The 24095-nt window shown below is 36.8% G+C and overlaps 1 protein-coding gene across 3 annotated transcripts in view; it reads right to left on the minus strand.

The window, feature by feature from the left end:
- Positions 1-24095, minus strand: part of FSTL4 (follistatin like 4) — a 419610-nt gene that overhangs the window by 381229 nt on the left and 14286 nt on the right. The window contains exon 2 of one of the 3 annotated variants that reach the window (XM_088134768.1): positions 20419-20449. The exons of the other annotated variants lie outside the window; for them this stretch is intronic. Within the exon in view, the coding sequence (XP_087990894.1) occupies positions 20419-20449 (31 nt within the window). The remainder of the gene's footprint in view (positions 1-20418; positions 20450-24095) is intronic. 3 annotated transcript variants of the gene reach the window in all.

Genomic DNA, 24095 nt, shown 5'->3' on the forward strand with positions numbered 1-24095 from the left:
CTTAAATCAGCAACATCTGTTTTTCAGACACCCACAGAAGCCAGAACAATGTCAGGCTGCTTTAATGAATGGCCAGGAGATAAGCTCATGTCTGAGCTTGATGAGGGCCTGAAATACTTCTTCCAGATTATTTTCTGCGATTCAGATTTCCATTCACCTACATATTGTCATCTGAGAGGAACTCCAAGTACTAGAAGAGGAAAGAAGCATGTAGCTGAATTGTTTCTTCTAAATGCATTTTCACTGGTGTTGTTGTATTTACTACCCCATCCTGTTACAGATGTGCCAAAAGAGCAATGGATAATCAATTAGGGATCAGCATTCACTTGATGAGAGCCAGTTTGGTGTAGTGGTTAAGGCACCAGGCTAGAAACCAGGAGACTGTGAGTTCTAGTCCCGCCTTAGGCACAAAGCCAGCTGGGTGATCGTGGGTCAGTCACTCTCTCTCAGCCCTAGGAAGCAGGCAAGGGCAAACCACTTCCAAAATTCCTGCCAAGAAAACTGCAGGGATTAGTCCAGGCACTCACCAGCAGTCAATACTCATTCAAAAGCACCAAAAGAAAAATTCACTTGATATATCCAAGGCCAGAAATACAACGTAGGCAATGCTTCTGAGCCTCAGGCACCATGGCAGATATTCAGGAATGCATTTGCCAGCAAGCATATATGTATGTGTGCATGTAGGCCCAACCTCCACACACACACACACAAAACAACTACTTGCCCATATACAACCTCCTCTCCATACATACCCATTCCCCATAGGCAACTTCCACCAAGACACACTCACCTGAAGAACCTCCCTTCACATGCAATTGATAGGATCAGTCTTTTCAAGACTGCTATTTTTGTAATGAATTATCAATATGTGTGTGTAAAGTGACCCTGTGGAATGCAGATGGGGAAAAGTAAAAATGAATTGAAATCAATGGCAAAGAGCACTTAGTTGCTATTGTGTTTTTTTAATGGAAAAATGTTTCTGTTCTGTTATGGAAATGAAAACAGAAATCTTGAAGTATATCATAAAGTCCAGGAAGGAATCTGGATAATTCTGAAACCTTTCCTATCTCCTGGAAAAATATTCAGTTTTCTTTAAATTTTTATCTCCTGTTCATCCTTTGGCCACTGTGAACATGTATTTAGTTTATATAGGATCATCCCTGTTCTGATGCCCATAATTTCATGTTGCAGGAAGCTTAGCAAGATGCCCTACAGAATTTTAGCTATTAAATCATGGATCTTGCAAATCTACTGAGGATTCTAATAAACATAATAATCTTTCTAACAAACCTATCAGCCATGATAAATTATATTTACTGTAGCTCTGGCTAAACACATAGAACTAATGAAACAAAAAATACAATATGCTAATGTCATACATCATAAACACAATAATTCACCTTTTTCCCTTACCAGTTTGGGTAACAGGCTTAAAAACAGAGAAATCCAGGATTTCTTAGTGTCAGGATGAACCAGGAAAACCTTAATCTCCCACTGGATCAGTCCTCGCAGCTATTTCTACCTGCTGTTTGTCTAATGGAACACATAATGCAAAGACAGTAAACCTTATTGCTAACTATCTGCAGCTCAAGCCAAAACTATCTGGCTATTTCTTTGGGAGCCGGCTGAAAGCTCCCCATTTGTATGTTATCTCCTGCTCTGCAAGGGCTCTTGGTATCATATTTAAAGGGATGCTAAAGAAGAAAAGTAGATCTTGCTGAAGCAGTGACTTTACCATTCCATTAAGGTTCACAATTGATGGAAAACTCAGCAGCCTTCTATTGCACACCCTAGGCCCATGCTGTCAGTTTCCTTTTCACTCAGTGATGGCTATGCGTCCGCTCAGCAGTCCTTCTAATTGCTGTATCCATCCAATACTTATGAACTGCTGTGCTCTCTTCCCCCAAACCTTTCTGGCACAGGATCATTCCTCATTTTGCATCCATGCCAGCGCAGATTTAGATCTGCCTGCAAGAGAGAAGATACACCATACAAAATTCAAACCTCTAATCGCACCACTGATGCCTTTTTCTCCCCTGGGGAATACAACTTTGCACAATTTATAGTAGAGGCAAAAATTAGCATTTAATTTTATCTAGCTTATCTACCTTTTCAAAATTATATTATTAACCATATTCAGTTATTCCCTCTTATTGGAACATGGCCATCAGCCCTGGGTCTGCCGCTCATCCCCAGAGACTGAGATACTGAGCTTCTGCCATTGCACATCCTGACCGTAGGAGTTAAAACGGTCTCTGCATCTCAGGAGTAGGCAACGTATGACATGCCAAATGTTCTTGAACTCTGAACCACAACGTCCCCAGGACCAATAGCCAGAGGTGAGGGATGCTTTACTCGGTTGTCAGAAGGTTTAGAGTTCAAAAGCTTTGGTCAAGCCAGGTTTCAACTATTTGAGAGACATCTATGAGCTACTTCCAATGAAATATATATTTGACTTTAAATATTTTGCATGCTTAAAATTAGGTAAATGTCTGGCTAGCTTCCAACTAAAGACAGGAAAATAAGCACAGAATTGCTCTAAACAAATATCTGCTTAAATTAGTCCCATCCACTTAAAACTGGGATTTCGGGCCATTGTTTTATTTAATACTATAATGCAAGTTTTTTTTTTCCCCCCAGTCAGTGTGAGGTTTCTTTTTATTATGGAATTTCTTTTTGAAAAGGAGCTGTATCCACTGGCCCACTCATGCATTCTCAACCTGTTCCTGTGTAGTAAAAGTTGCATTCAGACATTTTTAGTTGTTTTTGTATTTTATTTATTCAATCACTTTAAAGTCATGCTTATTTGTATACATGTGTGTGTATGTGCATGTATGTATTCATGTATGTGTATGTATATGTGTGTGTGCGCACACACACATAAAACATAAGATTAGAGAAAATCTGGGAACTTTTTTTTATATATATGTATCTGTAAGTTCAGTAAACAAAATACATGGGAAACAAGGTTGTTTTAGGGGGAATATGTTCATAGAACATGTTGGGGAAATGATAGAACTGACTTCTCTGGAATTTCTGAGTACTTGTATTTATTTAACATAGTAAGAATTGCATATGCAGGTTTGCCTTGATCTACTAAGTGCAATAAATACATATTTAGGCATACAATAAAATCCTCATGAAATTTATTTGAAAAAGTAATTACATTACTAAACATGCAGCACATTTTTCACTCTTTAATTCCAAAAATGACTGGACCATTTTACAGATTTAACTTATTAAAAATATATTCACAAACACAGGCTCTAATTACTAAGCCAGGACCCTGTTTGCAATAACATAGCCTGGAGTGAGCATTTACAGAGGAAATAGAAATGTTTGAACAAATAAGGCTAACAAAAGGTCTTATAAAGTACTATCTAGAGAACCATATTATACTCTGTTTATGTATTTATTAAATCAGTTATTTATTATGATGCATTGGTTCCATACTGAGTGTACAGAAATGTACACTCTCTTATATGTGGGGAAAATGTTCAGCAAATATAACAATCAGGTGTACCTAAATGGCTTATTAGCTAGTTGTGGCAAATAGCCCTCAAATCTATTTCCAAACTATTATGAATGCAAATTAGGAATATGGCAGCCTGCAGAGGATTTTTTCTTTGATATTGTATGCTCCATTTCATTGTGATTCCTTCCTACATCCCCTTGGTATTGTTGAACCCTGGTCAGGAAAAGGCCCAGGATATACGACCTCCTGCATGGGAAGCAGAGAGTTGTAATTGATTGAGACAATTGATATGCTCCAATAGGGAGCCAGGAAACTTCAAAAGAAGTGTCCCCTAAACTATCCAACAAGGTTGACAAGACACTACATGTTAGAAAGATCACTTTCTATTTGAAACCAAGGATGATATAGCAATTTTGACTAGTCAACTCCATCAAAGCCTGGAATCTTGTTCATGAAACTGCAAAGACGTGGTATATGTTTCTACATTTTTACAACTAATTTTAGAATCATAGAAAGACATAATTGGAAGGTGCCATGGAAGTAATCCCCTGCTCGGTACTGGAACTGGAGTGTCCTCAAGGGACTGGGAGTGGGTGGGGTGAGGCTGTGCCAGTGCAGGCATGTAAAAAGGCATGGGGTTTAACTGGTCAGTTACACCCACAATTTTGATGTTTTTCACTTCCTGTGGACACCCCTGGCAGGGGGGAAGCAACCCCCCGTCCCCACCCTTCAGGAGCCACTAGAGCATATCTGACAGGTGATCATCCAACCTTTCTTTGAAGAACTTTAATATGAAGAAACGCTCTATGTAATGTGGCAGCCTGTTTCACTAGCTGGCAGCTCAAAGCAGTAAAAAAGTTTCAATGTCAAATCTGAACCATCTTCCTTGTAGTTTTAAATTAATGGTTCTGGTCCTGCCATCTGGGGCAGTAGAGCATAAGTCCTCCCCTCTTCTGTGTGACAAACCTTCAGATATTTGAAGACTGGTATCATACTTTTCCTCAGTCATTTACCTTTTTTTAAAATTGATCTTTCTTCACCACCACCCTTCAGCATTTTTCTTTTACAAACTACTATACAGTGTAGACAAATATATTTTGAAAGTACAATATGGTGATAAAAACAAGATCTTAATTCTCCAATCTTTTTGCCCATATGGATTCATCTCTAGTGGTTCTTTTCTATTTCTCCATCCCTTTTGGGGAAAGGCAGAAATGAATGTTTTCCAGCAGACCATTGTGACATATTTATAAGCTTTTTTACAGGTCCATATTTGCTGGACCTGACTACAGTGCCATCTTGTACATTTATAAGCTTTGGAGCTTATAAAGACCAAAGATAGGGCCCTCTGTGGCTTGAGTGTAGCTTATTTGTGTGGCCAGGAGTGTGTGTATGGCTGGATTTGGAAGATGGTTTATGGTTCTTTAAGGGAAGGGGTTGTCATGGCCATCTTGAAAGTGATCTTGAGACTCCTTTTGAAACAATCTTGATCCAACTATCTTAGACAATTGTCAACCAATCTCCAACCTTCCCTTCCTAGAGATGGTTTTGGAGATGGTAGTGAAGCTATAGCTCCACAGGATTCTAGAGGAAATGGATTTTCTGGAGCTATTGCATTCAGGATGGTTCAGGCATGGACCAGGGAATGGAAAGCACGGATTGCCCTGTTGGATGACCTTTTGTAGACCTGGATAGAGGAAATGTGCCCTCCTGATCATATTAGACATCTCAGACTCCTTCAGTACAATCAACTATGGTATCCTTCTTGACCATATGCAAAAGTTAGGACTTAGAGGCACTCCATTCCAACGATTCCACTCCTTCCCGAGCAGACCATTCCAATTGCTATTGGGGTGGGGAAGAGTGATCATATCTATGGTTAATCCATTGTGGATTTCCACAGAGTTTGCTCCTCTCCCCCATGCTATTTAATATCTACATGAAGCTTGTGGGATATAATCTGTCAATATGGAGTGATAATATCCAGCTGCACATTTCCACCCCAGGATAAAATGGGAATGCTGTAGAAGTTCTGATGTGGTGTCTGGCGGATGTAAAGGTCAAAACAACCTCATTTTAAATCCTGCAAGACAAAGCTGCTATTTTTCAGTGATGGATCTAGCTTGATCAGAGCCTCAACTTTAGGTCTGGGTAGGGCTTCCCCAAAGCAGCAGGCATGCAACTTGGAGATCATCCTGGATTTGGGAGTTCTGCTACTGCAAACTGTGGGTCTTTTTGCACCTAGGTACCCTAACAGCAGCAATTCATGACCTTGTTGCCTTACTTACTGTAACACGCTCTGCATAAGATAGCTCTTGAAGATACAGCTGGTCCAAAATGTAGAAGCCCATCTGCTAATTGGGAGTAGCAGATTCAGTGATGTAACATCTATGCTTAATCACTGCATTGGTTACCTGTGTGCTTCTGGGTCCAGTTCAAGGTGCTGGGTGTCACCTTTAAAACCCTTCACGGTTTGATGCTTGGGTACCCGCAGGACCATTTTTCCATCCACTACGCTATGTGATTATTGAGGAAAATTATGCTGAAGATCTTTACAATGTGAGAGCTGTGGGATATTGGAGCCCAATGGTGTGCCTTTTCAGTAAGCATCCCCACCCTTTGGAACAACTTGCCACCCAAGATAAGGAATGTATCCAACCTCCTGGATACAAGAATGCTTGTAAAATTGTATTGTTCTGCAGGGCATATGGGTATCGAGGGTACAAGGGCTGTCTAGGATAGTTAGATTAGGTCCTGAAAGTTGTTTTGTTAAACACAGTGGGACAGAATGCTACCAACTTGGAGCTATTCCTAATTCATTTAAATGTGCATTTTAAAGGCCAGGTAAATGGATGGGCTTGTGGTCTGGAAAGATCCTGACAGTTTTGCTTTTGGAAATTTATTACTGTTATGTAATGAATTTAAATAGCACTTAAATTGATTGTAAGCATTAAATGACATTAACTTCTGCAACGTAAGCCTCTATTTAAGAATAATTTTTCCCCCAAAGTTCTATGCTATGATCAAAACATGGTTTCTCTTGGGGAATCAGAACAATGTGCTAAAAATCATCTTGCATATCAGGTAGTAACTGCAATACACTATTTGTTCATCCGTGTAGAAAAATGTGGAAGGAAAATTTCAATAAGTAGGTTAAAATTCTCTAATTTGAGTAATTTTCTCAAATTCTCTGATTTTTCTAATTTTCTAATTTCTTAATTCTCTAAATTCTCTCATTTTTGCAGTAACAAAAAGCTTTTTAAAAGGTATGAAATTAAAAGGTTTAACACTGAAGAAACAAACAATATTTAAAGAAGTAGAATCATTTTCAAAGAGGAAGAATATCCATCATAAAGTGTATCCACATGCACTTCACTTTTAATTGATCCTTTTTTTCTGAAGAAGGCAATAATATGCACAAAACAGTTGCAGAAGATTAAGAGTGAGAGACTTTTCCAAGAGTGAAGGAACAAGAGAAAGGAAGCTAAGACCAGACCTGGCCTGAAAAGATTAGAAGTGGCATAGAAGTGTGGAAAAGTTAGTTATTCACTGGGGGAAAAAAGGCAATAAGAAGATTCCCCTTTGTTCATAAGGTTCTGTGTGTATTCAAAAGTATTATACTGTAGGCATTCATCTTGTTATTGTTCAAGCAAATTAAATCTTCTCATAATATCCCAAATGAAGAAAAGGTGTGAATGATTTGATTTTCAACAGACTCTCTGATGTCTTCAACACAGTGTTACTGATGTACCTAGAGAGGGCTGGCTTTAGGCTAAGGCCATTGGCCTAGGGTGCCAAAGCTTCAGGGGCACCAACTTCTACCTCCTTGCAAATCATTCTAAAAATGAACATCTTCACATCAGCAGAAGGTGGCATCATCAGTCAGTGTGGCCTAGGAATGCCATATATCCTTGAGGTGGCACTGTATCCAGAGATGTATATAATTTCTTAGGAGGAGAAATATCGTTTGCTATTTTTCAAAAACTTTCTAATAATTTCACCACTCTTAGTTCACTGTTTTCTAAATTGGAAAATCTAGAGAAACATCAGATTTCTATATGGATGAGAAAGGAAATTCAGTTCAATGTTGACATGATGATGATGATGATGATGATGATGATGATGATGAAGATTAGAATTCTATAAAGTTGCCCTCAACAAGATTCTACATATAGCCCCCCTCTACTAATCAGAATTTTCTTGTTTAGTTACTGCTGTTTCTAGCTCTAGTTGATGAATTTATAACTTTATTTCCTCCTCTCTTCCCCATTTTATAAGCTGTTTTCATTTTATGCCAGGAAATGACAAACTGATAATTAAGTTTCACCACTGACAGGTCTCTAATAGAATAATTAACTCCACCATCTTTACACCTCTCGCTTCAAATGGGTAATATGCATGGTGATTAGAGTTTATTGGACTACAGAAAAGAAATATATTTATAACTAACATGCTGTCGATGGGTTTTTCTCTTTTTCTTTCTTGCCCCATTTTGCATTCCTTGCATTATGCTTTTAGACTGGTTTCCCCCCTTATTTTCATATATTCCAATACTTAGCAAAAACAAACAAATAAAATCCTGACATACTGTCTTTTGAATGGGTTTTATAGTCAATGCTCATGCAAAACGTTCATTCAACAGAGCACTCCCAACATTTCATATTATTTAAATTACATACTTTTGTATAAACCTTGGAAGAGTTTGTAATGGATTGCATACAATCTACCTGAAATTTAAGTATCAATGATGTGAAATCGTATTATATTTATCATCATCTCACATATTGCAAATTGGGGGTCTGAAGCTAAGAATAAATTGCTTGCCTAAAGCTATTTAGTGAAACCATGGATGATACAGAATCCAACCTAGGATGTTTTTTGATCCATAGTCCAGTTTCTTAGCTTTCTATACAGTACCAGTTTTCAAAGACCTAGTAGAAGTAATTGGTTGGTGGTTACTAGAGTAGGTGGTTAGACAGAAACAGATGTTCACAACATCATGATCTCATGTTAAAAATGATGAAAAGTTACTTATGGGTGAACATGATTTTAGTCGTAGATGAGGATTGACAGGTTTTATTGAGATTACCTAATTATGAGTTATAAACCAAAATAAAATAAGCAGCATTAAAAATCAAGTTACAATATTTAACTTGTTAGAATAGTAAAAATTAGTACTCAGCATTTTGTCATTGTTAGTACCCTGTGGATACTAACCTTTCTTATTTTTGTTTTTTAAAAAAATAGCAACTCCAAGAGGGTAGATATAATGTGACAACAGCTGCAAAATAATGAGAAAAATGATCGTTTTTCCTTTTGATAACGCAATCTGCACTGGGTTGTATGTGCTCCTCAACTTGTGGGCAGAATGATTAATGCATTAATTAGTAAATGGCAAAGTTTTGCGTTAGTACTATTTGTCTTGTTAAATGCTTAAACATTTTGATTCCCTCTTTTGGGAGAACAGTGTCACTCTGGCATAAATTGTCCCTTAATCCACTAGCTTTGACTGAAACAGAATGGCTGGTTTAAAATGCAACAGTTATGTTTTTTCACTTGAAAAGTACCCTAAGACTTGGTCTACTGGCTATAAGATTCACTATCTCACCCCACCCATTTCTTCCTCCATTACAGCCTGGCTGTATTGTTCAGAACACTTCACAATATGGGTTACATTACAACCATAATGTTATCAGATTTCTGACAATACTTCATGCATTTGCTGGCAGATACAGCAGAACTCACAGTAAGAAAAGGACAACATCCTGTTCTCACTCTTTCTCTACTTTCCTGAATTATTGAGCAACTTTCCTTCATTACTGATGTTACCATTTTTGCTGCCAATTTCATAAAAAGAAATTCTTTTTTCTTTTCAAGGCTGATTAGCCATAGACCAAAAAACCAACCAACCAACCAAACAAGCAAACAAACCTGTAGTTTCTCTACTGAGTGGGTCCTATATAGTCACCACACCACAAAGAAATTCTCCTCTCCCTGCAAGGGCCAAGGATTGCACAGTCTTCTTAGTACAAGGCAGCATCAAACACTTTGGCTTCTTTAATTTTAAACAAAATTAAAAGGAGAACAAAACACTGAAAAATGAAAAATCATATCCATTTACACAAATGACTTTGGATTCTACATAGGCCTCACACACATTCTTTAAAAATAAAAATGAGCTATTGCAATCCAATGTTTTATTTACACAACTGTCTAGTTAAAAAAAAGATGAGGAGGGCTGGGGGCTGTAGATGGTATGACAGGGACAACCTCATCAATGTTTAAAGAAGTATTTTGTGACAGGCCATGCCTGGAGCCATTTGTGAATCAGCAAGCTTCTCATGATCATGATTTGAGCAAATCTAGCTTGTTTACAAGATATCAGGGGTGCCCCCCACCAAAAAATAGGGGGCACAATTGCCTCATGATAGAACAATTCAGCCGGATCATGTTCCAGATCTGCAGATATCACATTGATCTATGAATGAGATGTTGATCTCTGCTCCTGCAGAATCCTACAAATTCTATGAATTAAAATGACCATAACAGTACATTATTATGCATTATTTTAAGAGATTTAATAATTTTTCAGAGATTTCAGAAGAAAATTGATCACTCTCAAGTCATGGAAAACAGCAAACCTGTTCAAGATTACTGGGGAGTACAAGTGTCACCCTTGGAGGCAATCTCAAGGTAGGAAAGATCACTGGTTCCAGAGAGCGGTATACATCTTGTATGTACAAATGAAAATATGAATAGATGTGTGTTAATAGGTATGCCAAAGACTGTGTTTGGGACCAACCCACCATTCAGAATGTCATCAATCCTACTACTCCTATGGTCCCAGAATGTTCTGCAGAAATCAGTGTGTTCCCTCCTTCCACCATGTCAGTAAGTAAAAACCTAACATAGTTACAATTATTCTTTTGTATGTGAAATTTCTTACTTGCATAGATTCAGTATTACAGAGTAGAGGGTCAATGCCTGAACAAAGAGTAATGATTTTAAATTACAAAAAAAGCTGATTCCAGTTATACATTAAGAGAAACTGTAGGAACAATTTGACAGTGGAACCAATTACTCAGAGAGGTAGCAGGCTCCGCTTCACTGGATGTGCACGAGTAAACTAGACAGCCAGCTGTTAGAATGCTTTAATTTGAATTCTTGGACTATGCAGGGGTTGAACTTGATGGCTTAAATGGATTCTCTCAACACTCTGATTCTTATTCTAAGAAGTTTATGGTAAAATTCAAACTTTTTTTTCACATTTTTCAGTTTCTTTGGAGCAAAAGAGTTTTATCTGGAATTTTGCCATATGCAGTTGTCAGCACATCAAGGAGAACTTGGTTTGATGAAATCATTTTTTTTAAGCAAGAATGCAAGTTCTCACTCATAAGCTTGGCACGTAGCCTTCAATAAAAGACATATTTACGACTGCATATGGTGCAGCTTTATGAACCAAGTGGATCAATCCATTGTTCCTCTTCCATTTAAGCTATTCAATCATCGAGTGAAACAAAGACTCTATTTTTGCCTCTGTCTTCTAAATTTCTAGCATGGCTTTAGGGATACACGTTCAGGAAGTATTTTAGAAAACAATGAAAGAATATCTGATGCATTTAGTGCTACAGCCAAGGTTGGAAGAAAGAGGGTTTACTTCTTTTTCTCTCCTCACCATGTTTTTTTAACTTTCCCACTTTAATTCCCTATCACCAACCCCATAATAGTTGAAGGGAACTAACTATATCAGCTTTTAGACTGTTGCAGTTTTAGAATCTTAATTAGGATGTATTAGGGGAGTATCACAGTGGTGTACATCATTTCTGATGGCATTACCATACAACAGTTGCCTAGGGGAAGGCCTCCTGCAATAGATATCAGGGTCAACTATAGATATCAAGGTCAAGTGCATCCTACATCCCCTCAGACTCCATCCAGAAAACATATGATACTTTAGTAACATTACAAATACTGCTTAAAATGGGTGCGTGTTAATTTGAGACATTCAACAGTTAAATCACAGTATATGTTAAGAAATCCGTATTTGTAGCTATGCTTTCCTGGCTTGAACATATTTAAGAAGTCAAGCTTTTAAGCTGTCAGCCACACATCCTGCAACATAGTTCACTCCTGAAAGAGGCTGCTGGTAAACCTACAAATAAATATCATTTGTTAAAGTTAGGTAAGTAGCAATGGAAAGATTGGTTTGATCATATCTTGGCTGACTGGCTTTAAAAAAATCATCATTTGACATCAATTTCTTGAATAGATGACTGCAAGCAAAATAAAAGCAAATGAATAATTATGGCTGAAGACTCTGAGCCATATCTAGCAGCTTCATTGACAAATGGAGGTTAGGAGTGGAAAGCAATTGCAATTTGCAGAGGCTGAGAAACTGACTACAATTACTCAGCATGTGTATGGTCTGTTTTTTGTTTTGTTTTTTTAAAAAGGAGCAGATCATCCTTTAGAATTCCAAATGCCTTCCATGGACATCAGCAAAGAAAGCCAACAACTTTTTGATGATTCACAAGAAATTTGCAAACTGGACATTAAAAATGTTAATAAATCAGCTTCCAGTGGGGACAATGGCAGCTTTGTCATCTTTCTGTGAGAGGGGAGACAGCACCACAGCTGGATCGGCAGCTGGCAGCAAGCGCTGGCCACCCAACTTGCTCCAGATCAAGAAGGAAGCAAGAAATCAACCCATTCCGTCTCCAGGATGGCTGTTCCTCATAAACTAATCACAGAAATGAAAGCTTCTACGAATGGCTTCTGAGTGAGCAGCTGGGAGGTAGGGGATCCATCTTCGTTCACAGCTGTGGTACAGCCTAAATATGGACACTAGAGCCACCCAAACGCCATTTCTAAATCACTTTGGAATATATTTTTTAACGTAAGAGAGACCTTCCTTTGCAACAGATAAGTAATTATCTTGGTGTTTTTTCATTATTTCTGGGACTATAACTTTAAAAGAAGAATTAGAGTTTTATTGTAATTTGAACAACTCACAAAAAGCTGGAAGATAAGGAGAATATAAAAAAGATATAAAAGTTATTTATGGTGAAAGGGGAAGATTTCTTTATGATAAATTTAATTTTATGAAACTCCCATCTGTATTAATTGGATTTGATTTTTATATGGGAAAACGGTTTGTTTTTCTATGATATGCCTGTTAATTGGCTGGATTTTCAAAACAAAAGAAGAAAGTAATTTGAGCTTTTTGTGTATTCCCTGTTGGCAGATGCCTGCAATTACAGCTTGAAAGGCACCAAAGGGCATGAACTGTCTGCTTATTTTCATTTATACAATACCTACAGTTACTTGCTTTGGGGAGAAGGAAAAAAATGGCTAGAAGAGGCCCTTTGGAGCAGCCGTTAGAAGATAAAACAACTTCTTGAAGTTTACTTCAATCAATGTTTGATTAATTAGGAGCTAAATTCAAGGCCCTTTGAAAAAAGATAGAGGAAAGACTGGATAAGATGGCTAATTTTGAAATGGAGGTAGAGATTGACTTGAATGTGGATTTGGAGTTCAAAAAAATGCTGGATTATGAAGGTGGTACAATCAAAGATATTGTGGATCTGAAAATGGGTTTAAAAATGCCAAAGGAAAAGAGTGATATGCAATAGGATTCCAGAATGGATTTATAAATGAAACCAACTGATGTCACCATGATCAAAGGGGACATCCAAATAATGAAAAAGAGCAGCTTGGAAAGACTTTTTATCTTTGAGGCTGTTCTTGGGAAGAGACAAAGAGAAAATACTGGGGCTGTTTCTGGGAGAAGACAAGGAGAGAATGACAGGGAATCAACTTGTGGGACATTATTTGAAAGGATTAAAGATTAAGCTCTTTAAAAGTAAATGGAAGGCTTACAAAGTGAACTTATTTGATTATAGTTAATATATAAGTTGAGGTTATTGGTAGTTATTAACGAGATCTTTTTCTGACCAGGATTGAATGGCAAGGTTTTAAGGATCTGTGCATAAAGGGGGAGAGATTTCATTTGCTTTTTATTTTTAGACAAAATGATAAATTGGATTATAAAATGGATTTATTATTGACTAAGGTTAAAATATATTTGTTTTTAAATTTATTGAATTTTTGTTCTTATATATGCAGTAAGGTTTTTTTATATGTACAAAGGTGGAAGGATATGGTATTACCTACAATGGAAGAATGGATGGTGAAGCTGATGGAGTTGGCTGAGATGGTGAAATTGATGGTTTTGATTTGAGAAAAGATATTGTGTAATTTTAATGTTAATTGGAAACTTTTTTTGGACTTTCTGTGGGAAACAGGAAAAAATAAAATTATGTTGTATGGATTTGATTATTAAAAATAATATGGGTTTATAGTAATAATAAAAGTCATTGTAAACTTAGAGCAGGATATTGATATATACTGTTACTTATATCTGTTGTTAGGAGGGACAGAAGTCCATTCTTTTTCTTCCTTTTATCTTTTTGGGGTTTTTTTTGCACTTTTAAGCTTGGTCATTCTTTTTTCTAACTTTCCTTTCTTTTTCTTATTTTCTTCCTTTAATATTAGTTTTTCTTAGTTTTTACTGTTTCTATTTTAAAATGTAATAAAGTTATTTTAAAAATGTTAATAGATCAGATGAATGAGTTCACCACTGGCATGACATGCTTTGCTCTCTAATACATGACTATGTCTTGCAAAGCACTATGGAAAAGGAAGCTAGAATATGAAATTTAGTGGAAAACATTAATTCATCCAATAGTGAGTGATTGTGATTTTTTTTAGATGCCTATATTCTTTGATATTTCATAGATTTAAAAAATGAAGATAGGTTAGGTGCTAGAATTTGGAAATAGCCTGGTAGAGAATGGCATAATGGTACCAACTTGATCTGTCAGGACCAGTCCTATCATTAGGCAGACTCATTAGGCAGCAACTACTGAAGAATGAAAAGCAGACAGAGCTGTGTCTGGTATACAGCCTACCTGTGCCTCCAAGGTAGCCTGCTGCATCCAGGTGCATTGAAGAACACTAGACTTAGAATTAAGCCAGCGCATTCTATCTTTTGAAGGTGAGATTATGTTCTTGTTTTTTCCCTGAAGCAGCAAAATGTCTTGGATGGCCAGCAGTCCAGACTCAGATATACCACAAAGAGGAAGTGGAAGTATGTGGTCCAGTTTTATGCAGCCATGGAACTCTGAAGAACATGAATAACTAACTAGTCTAAAATTGAAACAGAACTATTTTACTAATTGAAAAATAAGACAAAATCAGAAAATAAGCGAAGCATCCATTAAAGGTGGAATAATCATGAGTAATCCTGCAGAACTGCTAAATAGGATATATGAAAAGGGCAAAATTGCTCTAAAAGGAGGAATCATTTAAACAAACACTGAGAGGGACAAAAGCAGGTACTTCTCAGAATCAGAGAGCTTGGTCTCATTAGATGGAACCAAGAGGAACACAAAAGGTAATACTAATTAGATTGAATAATGTGACCATCTGCCACTCTTGAAAAAAGCCAAAATACATTTAGGTATATTTAAGCAGCGCATTGCAGTTATCTAACATCTCATTAAACTGCTGAATAGTATCTAACTCGGTTCTTCATAGGATTCACATTGAGCAAATAGATGAATGGCCACCCATGCTGATATCTAATTAGTTATACCACTCCTTGGACAAGGATACAGAAGGAATTGTTTAAGAAAGGAGGAGTCTGCCCTGATCCCACCAGCGAAATCTTGGGGTAGAATATAATTTCTTGTTCAGTCCAAAGCCATTTTTTGTTCTCCCCCATCTAAATACCTCTGAGTCCTCTTCAGAGGAAGACGATGAGAGATTTTGGAAGAGCAGAGAAAGAAACAAAATAGAATCAGTTCAAAACTTTCCTTTCAGAAGCAATGGAGGATGGGTGAGTTAAACAGGAGGAAGAAGGAAAAAAAAAAAAACAGAAAACAAGAAGGAAAATGTTGGAGAACATTTTTCAAAGAAGAATAAGAAGTGCTGGAAAAGAGAAATAAACAGGCAATTCAGAAGAAGAGGACATTCACCTTGTGTGGTTCAGATTTGCTAAGGATCTGCCCCCCCCCCATCCCTTTTATGGACTTGGAACATATCTATATCATACTGGGGGCATGTATCCATTTGTCCTTTTATTCCATCAACCCAACTCAGCCAATTAGGGATTATCCAGCCAAACCAGGAACTTAAATCATGCTCTTTCTCTGATGTATGGTAGATACAGAAGATAAGGCAGGCAGAACACCCACTGCCCCTACTTGCCAATGCCCCTGTGAACAGACATTTGCCAAATGGGTTTCATGTCTCAATAAGCATTATAGAAAGATATTGGCCATGGAAAACAAGTTCCTAGAATAATATTGGCACCATGTGAAAAGCTGAGTGGAACTCCCAGTTTAATTCCAGTTGATTGTGGAGAAGCACTCTCCCAAATGAGTCCTAGTATAGGAGTGACCTTCACATCTTAATCCCTGTTTTGTTGTTGTTGTTCTCAAAACCTCCTGAAATTCAATATAGAATAAATCTATTACTTCCACATCAAACTTGTATTGTCACACATTGTCATGCAAAGCTGGTATTTTCTTTAACTATAATGTGTTCACATATTACACTAAGCTACAAGTCATGGTTTATATATAAAAGTGACTTGGTTTGTGACTATTATACCAAGAGTACCCCACATTCTGTGTCAGCATGAGGCATGAAACAAGATAACAATGAATTACTTGTTTATCTTGCTTGATTTTTGTTAAATGCAGCCTATTTTAGATTGGATATTGCCATAGGAAGAGTTGAGGGGCAAACAAGTGTCCAATATCTACTAATATAAAATATATATCTCCTGATCTTTTTAGCAAATTCCCTCAGATATTATCTGTGATCAGCCATATATTTACCAATCTTGACTCCAGTGCCAGTGCTTGTAAATCTTCAAACACCCTCTGATTACAGAGAGGCAGAGTTCAGGCTGGCACTAAAGAATTTCTTCACATCTACTGTTTGTGCTGCTGTCTACAATTCAAAGGTGCTTACTTTGACAGATTGTATTGGAAAAAGTGATTGATGAAAGCAAACATGATGTAACAAAATATGACTTACAACTGCAAAGGCTAAGAATGGGGGTGGGGAAGAAATTGGTTCCTTTCCTTGCTAGTATTTATCATTAAAATTCAGTGCTGAAAGACAGCATTATTTATAGCTACCTACCCTAAATCTATTGCCTGCTCACAATCTATGTTTTCATTTCTCTGGAAGTCGTGGCTAAATAGAAAACTGTTAATCCTTTGGATCCTGGGATCTTGAGACATAGTTAGCTTTTTCATCAACAACATCCTATCAGTTACTGCTGATTTTAAATCTTTTTATTCTGATTCTTAATTTTTTTTAAGTAATGCTTAACTGCTTTATATTTTTATATTTTCAAATATGAAAATTGTCTAAGGTAGCAGATCATTGTTTGTGAGAGCTGTTGGTCTCTCCAGTTATTATTGTTTAAATACTATGTGATTGGATGAGCACTTTGTATTACATCTAAAATACGCATGAGGTGTTTTTTCGCATCAACATTTACATCCACCATATACTGATGAGGCAGTACTGCTCATACTTTAGCTAAAGTAAAAGTAGTTAGGATAAAATCAAGAGCACAGCATGCACAATGAATGAGTACCATGAACAAGGATGGCATGATACCAGTGCTTCCAGGAATTGAATACGAAAAAACTTTTTGGAGACATCCATGTCAACAAAATAATTTAAATTTTCCACCAAATAGCTGATCAGAAATATGTGAAGGATGATCCTAGAGATATGAGTCTGTACCATCTCACCATACTCTCAAATCTCTACCATAGCTATATCACAATTATACTTTCAAAATGGCTGTGTTTCTGTTACCTGGTCACATCCACTCTTGCCTCATTATTTTATTCAATACCAAAAGGAGGATCCAGTAACTATGTGTATGATTTCAGACTTTCATTAATCAGTATGTTAGATTACAAATGCTATTATTAATGAATAATTATTGGGTGTGTGTGTGTGTGTGTGCACGTGCACGTGCACCTTTGAGTCAGTGTGGACTCCTGGAGACTTCCTAGACAAGTCCCTGTAGTTTTCTTGGCAAGATTTTTAAAAGCAGTTTGCCATTGCCTGCTTCTTCCTAGGGCTGAGAGAGACTGACTGGCCCAAGGTCACCCAGCTGCTTTTATGCCTAAAGTGGGACTAGAACTCCCGGTCTCCTGATTTCTAGCCTGATGCCTTAACCATGACACCAAACTGGCTTTCAATTATTGGGTAGTTGTTGTCAAATCCATTCATTATATCACACAGAGCAAAGCATTATAACAGGAGGCTGGAAAATTCCTTTGAATTCAATAAAAGCCTGATCAACAACAGTCACAGCTTTTTATTTTTCACTTATCTTCTACAATATCTCACAAGAACTGGCAAATAATTGCAGAGTCCATCCTTACATGATGGGACCTTTCAATTACAAGGAATGCTGTACTTTGCAGTTTAATTCAAAATGCTATGCAAATAAAACTGGAGATGGTAGTAATCTATTTAATAAAGAATTGGGATAGATTAAGCAGTTCAGGAATGTCAAGGGATCATTGTAAAACATAATTGTATCAGCCATTGCTCAGTGCTAGTTTTCTACGAAGGGGATCTAATGGAAATGTGTATTTGTGTATTGTGAAGCAGCAGTTGTGGAACTTTTTGTTAAAAAACAGTCAAGGGCACAGACCCGTAGCTGTTGATGGAGTCTCCCCTGTTAACAGCTCAAGCTGAACCTCTGTGGTAAAGCCCCGTGAAACCATTTTTGCAGTAGGTGTTCCACTGCTATCTCTGGATTCAGATTTTGCAAGGACCTTTTGAAGTCAAATCCTCCCAAAAGACATTCAGAACACAGCCCTGCACATGTACCCACAATGTAAAGAGAGAAGGCAACAAAAGGAAAGCAACATTTCTCAGCTCCTCCCCACCCCTGTGCTCTGAACTGGGTAAGACTATGCATATATTGGTGTGAAATTAAATTAAAACTTAAGGCTTAGAATTTAGAAATTGGAATGTGGTATCAAAGCTTGTCTATTGCTGTATTATGTATTATTTCTTTATTTTACTTTTCTGGTGTACATATGAACCTTGCCTTTTTTTTTTTAAGTATAGACATGAACTATTCCGTACCCTGAAGTGAGTAGAAACTAAGCCCATTGGAGAAGCTTCTAATGTGAAATGATTATCTTCTGTGAAATTAACACAGGGGATATCCTGATCCTCAGTAATCATTCTAAGTAGAGGTTGAGGAGAGGCATATTGTTTAACTTGTAACCTGACAAGAACATCTGTTAAACACAACCAAAAAGTTAACCTTAAATTCTTTGCTGATTTTCAACCAGCATGTGACCATTGCCAATTAATATTAAAGGCATATAACTTTGTACCAAGGAAATTTGAAATACTTTGTCTACCCTAACCCCCATGACAGATTCTCAGTCCACCAACTGCAACCTCTTGCTTGTAGGACAAAAGCAAATTAAAGAGAAAAAAGTAGTGGTTTCTGTTATTCAGCACTCCATGACTCTTTCCACATTCTTAGACAGCCATCAATCACAACCCAATCACACAACAGTCTGGACATTTTGCCAATAACCTTTTGGCTTTAACTCAAGAGGCAACTGACAGGAGGAGAATCAAAACAGCTGCTTACTATACTGGTTTCACTTGCTTCCTTCACTCCAAAGTTAAAATAAATGAAGCACATGGTTAAGATGAAGAACAGCTATGAGTGGAATACAAAGTCTGTTCTTCTATCTGAACTATGTAATTAAACTATACATACTAGTCATTTACACTAGTCCAGCCTTTTCCAACCAATGTCCAGCCAAATATGTTATGACTATGATCTAAGAATGTCTAGTAGATAACAATTCCCACCTGCCAGGTTGGGGAAGGCTGCACTAACCAAAGATAGATTATGATGGAATAACAAGAAAACTGCTAGCATACTTGGCACATTCTACTTTATTGATAACTCATTTAAATAATTAGTAAAATCTATACGTAAGCCTCCAAATCAGAGATTTGGAACTTCTGACCTTCCTGACCTAAACAGACTATGATTCTTATCAGCCCCAGCTAGTCAGCAATTGGGGATAATGGAAACTGTAACTTTTAGGTTCTTTACCGGTGTTCTAAAGAAAAGCTTTTTTTGAACCTAAAGCTTCTTCATTCAACATAGATCCTCGTCAAATTCTTTCAATTAAACATTGAAATTTTATGCATTGTTTTTGTGAGCAACTTTGAGCATAATTTGGAAATATAAGCAAATTACTAATAATGGTGATGATAATTTCCAAGGTGCATGTCTATTTTTAGATATAAACATTTTCAGCCAATCCAGAACACAATTTCTTTGTGACTGTTATAATTCATTGTTCAGTGCTAAATAAACTACACTTATGTTAATATAGCAGCTCATCAAAGCAGATACTTTAAGGAAGTATTGCAATATTCTAAAGAAATACCACAATAAAGATTCTTTTTCTTTAAAGAAACATTTATCAGTTGCACCACTGTATACAGTTTTTGAGCTATACTTTGAAAAGAGTGTCTTTTTATCTATATAAAATGCCTAGTACTATCATGTTGGTTTTCAAGAGACTCTAAAGATTTTTATATGCCAAAATAAAGTTCTCAACATAAAACAGTTTAGTGCATACCAAGAAGTCAAGCATCAAGGGAACATTTTCTTTTTTTAAAAAAATACACTGCCTTGCAATAATTGAAAACCCAAATAAATCATTTTAATCTTGAAGGTTTATATTTTCTACAACAAATTAAGTTTACTCACACCAAAGAAAAATGTACCTGATGAAGTCAGAGGGCCTATAAATTTAATAATAAATAAATATATACATGTATTTGCTTACCTTGTCTTGTGACTTCAACCTTTCTGGATTCCTATAAGGAAAATTATATAGATATAGATATATTATTATATATTCTGCTTAAAAACGTGGGTAGCTTTTTCAAAGGTTGCTTCAAAAAGATTTGTGACTAAAGTTAAAGCTTTAATTAGTACATATTCCTATTATTTACCTTATCAGATTTAGATGGCTGCCCATCTCATTAAAGTGACTCAGTTAAATATATATATAAAATAAAGGGCAGCAAACTCAGTTAAAAAAATATAAAATAAATGAAAATAGATACACAACAGGAATAAAGCAAAACAAAAAACAAAAACCAAGGATAACCATCAACAATAAATTAACAATATTTCACAGGCTCACCTAACCTCTCAACACTCATGCCTCCTATCTAATCTCAGTGGGAATGGTGATCCAGAGGGCAGGTGCAGCAACAGAAGGATCCACTAGATGACATTCTCTAATAGATGGGACCCAGGGCATGCCCCTCCTGCCAGGCCTGATGGGGGTGGGTAGAGACAATCAGAGAAGGGTGGTTCCTTAGATATCCTGGCCCCATGCTATGTTGGTCATAAGCTTGCAAGGTTTTTGCTCCTGCCTTATTTTTTTTTTGAAAAAATTAATAATGGTTTCAGTAAAAATTATATAATCATAACTAAAATATTAATAAAAGCTGTTAAATATGTATAACAGAAAATCTGTGTATCTGCACATGGCAAAGCAAATATTTAAGCATATATGCTCTTGAATAATAGGTCTCTTACTCCATGCAGAACATGTAACAGGCCTGTAATGATCACACAGACAATGGAAAGTGATGTGAAGCACCTATCTGAATATCTGGCACTGAATTATTAAACTGAAAAGAACGGCTGTGGTGTATTTTCTATACAGCTCCTTAGCTATAACACTTCCTAGAATATGAACGTGTTGATTTACTCCAGATTTTATAAAAAATTTAAACTGAGAATTATCACAATAATTACATACTTTCACCATCATTCCAATTGTGTTGTCATTGATTCAGATACAGATGTAATCTCCTTACAGGTTCAGGCTGGTATTCCCTCCAAAAACAAGTTTAAAATCAATAGAGAATTCTGGACAGAAATACTACTAGTTTACTGCCAAGATCAGTAAATCAAGTAATAATGTGACACTTAAGCAGAAATGAGGCATTGCTACATCATTTTCATTTTCAATCCCCAAACCTTCAAAGAGTTATCCATGATTGCTTTCACTTCTGCTGACTTGAAATGGGTAAAAATACTGTCTCATTCTTAGCTGCCCCTGGTTTTACAGCGACAGAAATCTCTTTCTACACACATGGGGGAAAAAATCCAGTAGCCTGGCAATTTCCATGTGTCAATTTCACCCTAGTTAATTTTACATGGCCTACTGAGAATGACTTGCAAAGCCATCCACCTTGTGTTTCCCTTGTAGGACGTGAAGCTCAGAAGCTAGGGGGACAGGTAAGACAAAATCTGTCCAAAGTGAAAATGGAGACACAGGATCTCACAATTGGCTCAACAACCTAGCTCTGTGGCAGTTTCAACCACTCCCCAACACTGCCAAAACTATGAGAACACAGAAGTGTTTATATACTGTACAGGAATACATACACAATACAATACGTATACAATATGTATAGAAAAAGCAGCTGAAGAACTAAACATATTTACTATAAATACAAAGCCTTATTTTTACCATATTTAAACACCTGACCAATCTCATCCTATATTGTAATAATCATTAGTCATTTAGCAATGACAGCTGTTACAGGAACAAAGTGTTTGTTAAGGAAAACAGTAGAAGCCCTATTAAGCTGTTCTAAAATACCACTATCCTTAGAGATTCACAAACCAGCAGTTCTGGATTTTTGCCTAATGCAAAGAAGTGCCAATGTTATGGTAGTTATTTACAGCTGATTAGTCTTGAGGAAAAGACTATACATTTCTCATGTATACTATATCACTGTCTCTATCAATGTTTTAAGATGGAGAATTTTTTAAAAAATGAAAATTTCATGTGTATCTCATTCCCAAGACAATCACACTGGATTGCTTAGGCAAAGAAAGCCCATTTTTGCTGTGGAAAGTAGAACTTCCCCAAGGTACTCAGATCTTCAGCCCTGTATGATGGCTGTTTAGCTTGTTTTAAGGCCTTTCATAATGATGAAAGACTTCTCTGTGAGACACAATAGGCAAAAAAAAGTTTCTGAGATTTTTCATAAACAATGCATTTTTATACAATCATTTTTGTTTACAAATACTGTATATCAAACAGACTGACACATGTATACAAATAACTCTGTCAGCAATGTCATGCAATATTAAAATTAAAAAAGAAAAGAAAAAGGGCCTGAATAATTATACCATAAACAAACAATTCCAAAAAAAGTAGCCCAATTGCTTGAAAGAAAAGCACACAAAACATTTCATCACAAAACATTCCAGTCTTAGAAAAGGACATTCTGTATATTTCAAAAGTGGTCTAAACTCAAAACAGTCAACCATCACTCAGAATGGTCCCCATGTCCCAATCAGAGCACTTTACTCTCCCTTTTAGTCTGCCTTGCTGTTGATGATGTATTTAGGAATTGGGACATTAAAGCAATCACAATTAAAAAGCTAGAATTATCAGTACTTTGATAACGTCATATAAATCCAGTCTGAGCTGGCTGCACCTTGTTCAGAGAAACAAGCTGCAACCTAGAGGCCAAGATAAAGCACATATCTGCGCTGCATCCTTCAGTTGCTCCTGTCCTGCGCTGATGGCAGCTTGACAACAGTATACAAAGTATTCAGTTTGGATTGCAGACTATCATGTCCTACTGCTGGACTATTCCCCTGCCAACATACCCTCCCCCATTCTGTATCAATCACTTTTCTTTCTGTCAGCAAGTCTTCCTTTACATTCATACGTGTCTTTGTGTGTGCGTGCACATGCGCCTATAAAGAAAAAGAATGTAAACCCAGGGGGTCTGCCTTTTCATAATTTCTGCAGTCACTTGATGTAAAAGGGTTTCCCACCCACCTCACAGATTGCCTAAATGGACTCAGGTGACTGGAAAAACAATGAAATGGTGGGCCTCTGGATTTTTTTTTTTTAAAAAGCCCAGAGTAAAAATTACCTAGCTCAGAAACAGAAAAATAGTAATTAAAAAAAAAAAATTCTGCTGGGTTTCAAACAAGCAATGTTCTATAGGCTAGACAAAGGTCATAGCAACTGCCATGAAAAGGGAGCTCTACAAGACATTAGAGCTTAAGACATCTAGTGACTCAGTTGAGTGGGTTTTTTGAACTACCGGAGTAAGCCTTTAAAAAGTAAAGTATTCCAGCAAAACAGGCAGGAGCATACAAGGCAACATAAGGGGAAAACAGCACTTTAAAACTGTAACCACAAAATGCACCCAGAAGTTGCTTTCATGGTGAGTAAATAGAGGGGAACATCATCAAATTCTGCCCCCATTAATGGTTTCCGGCCCACTCTGGCAACAGAGCAGGGCTGAGAAGCTCAAAATCTTAACGTTCATCCTTACCAAATAGGTCTATGTCTAGAACTCACTCTAGAATCCTTGCCCATCTATAACATCAGCTTCATTAAAAATAAGACGCAGGAATCTGTTTTCAACAAATGTCTTTATTAAAATATAAGGTACAGTAACAATCTAATAC

Source organism: Python bivittatus, unplaced genomic scaffold (assembly GCF_059951505.1).
Source record: "Python bivittatus isolate LINGU-HERP-01145 unplaced genomic scaffold, Pbiv_v1 ctg000080_np1212, whole genome shotgun sequence".
Lineage (NCBI taxonomy): Eukaryota > Metazoa > Chordata > Lepidosauria > Squamata > Pythonidae > Python > Python bivittatus.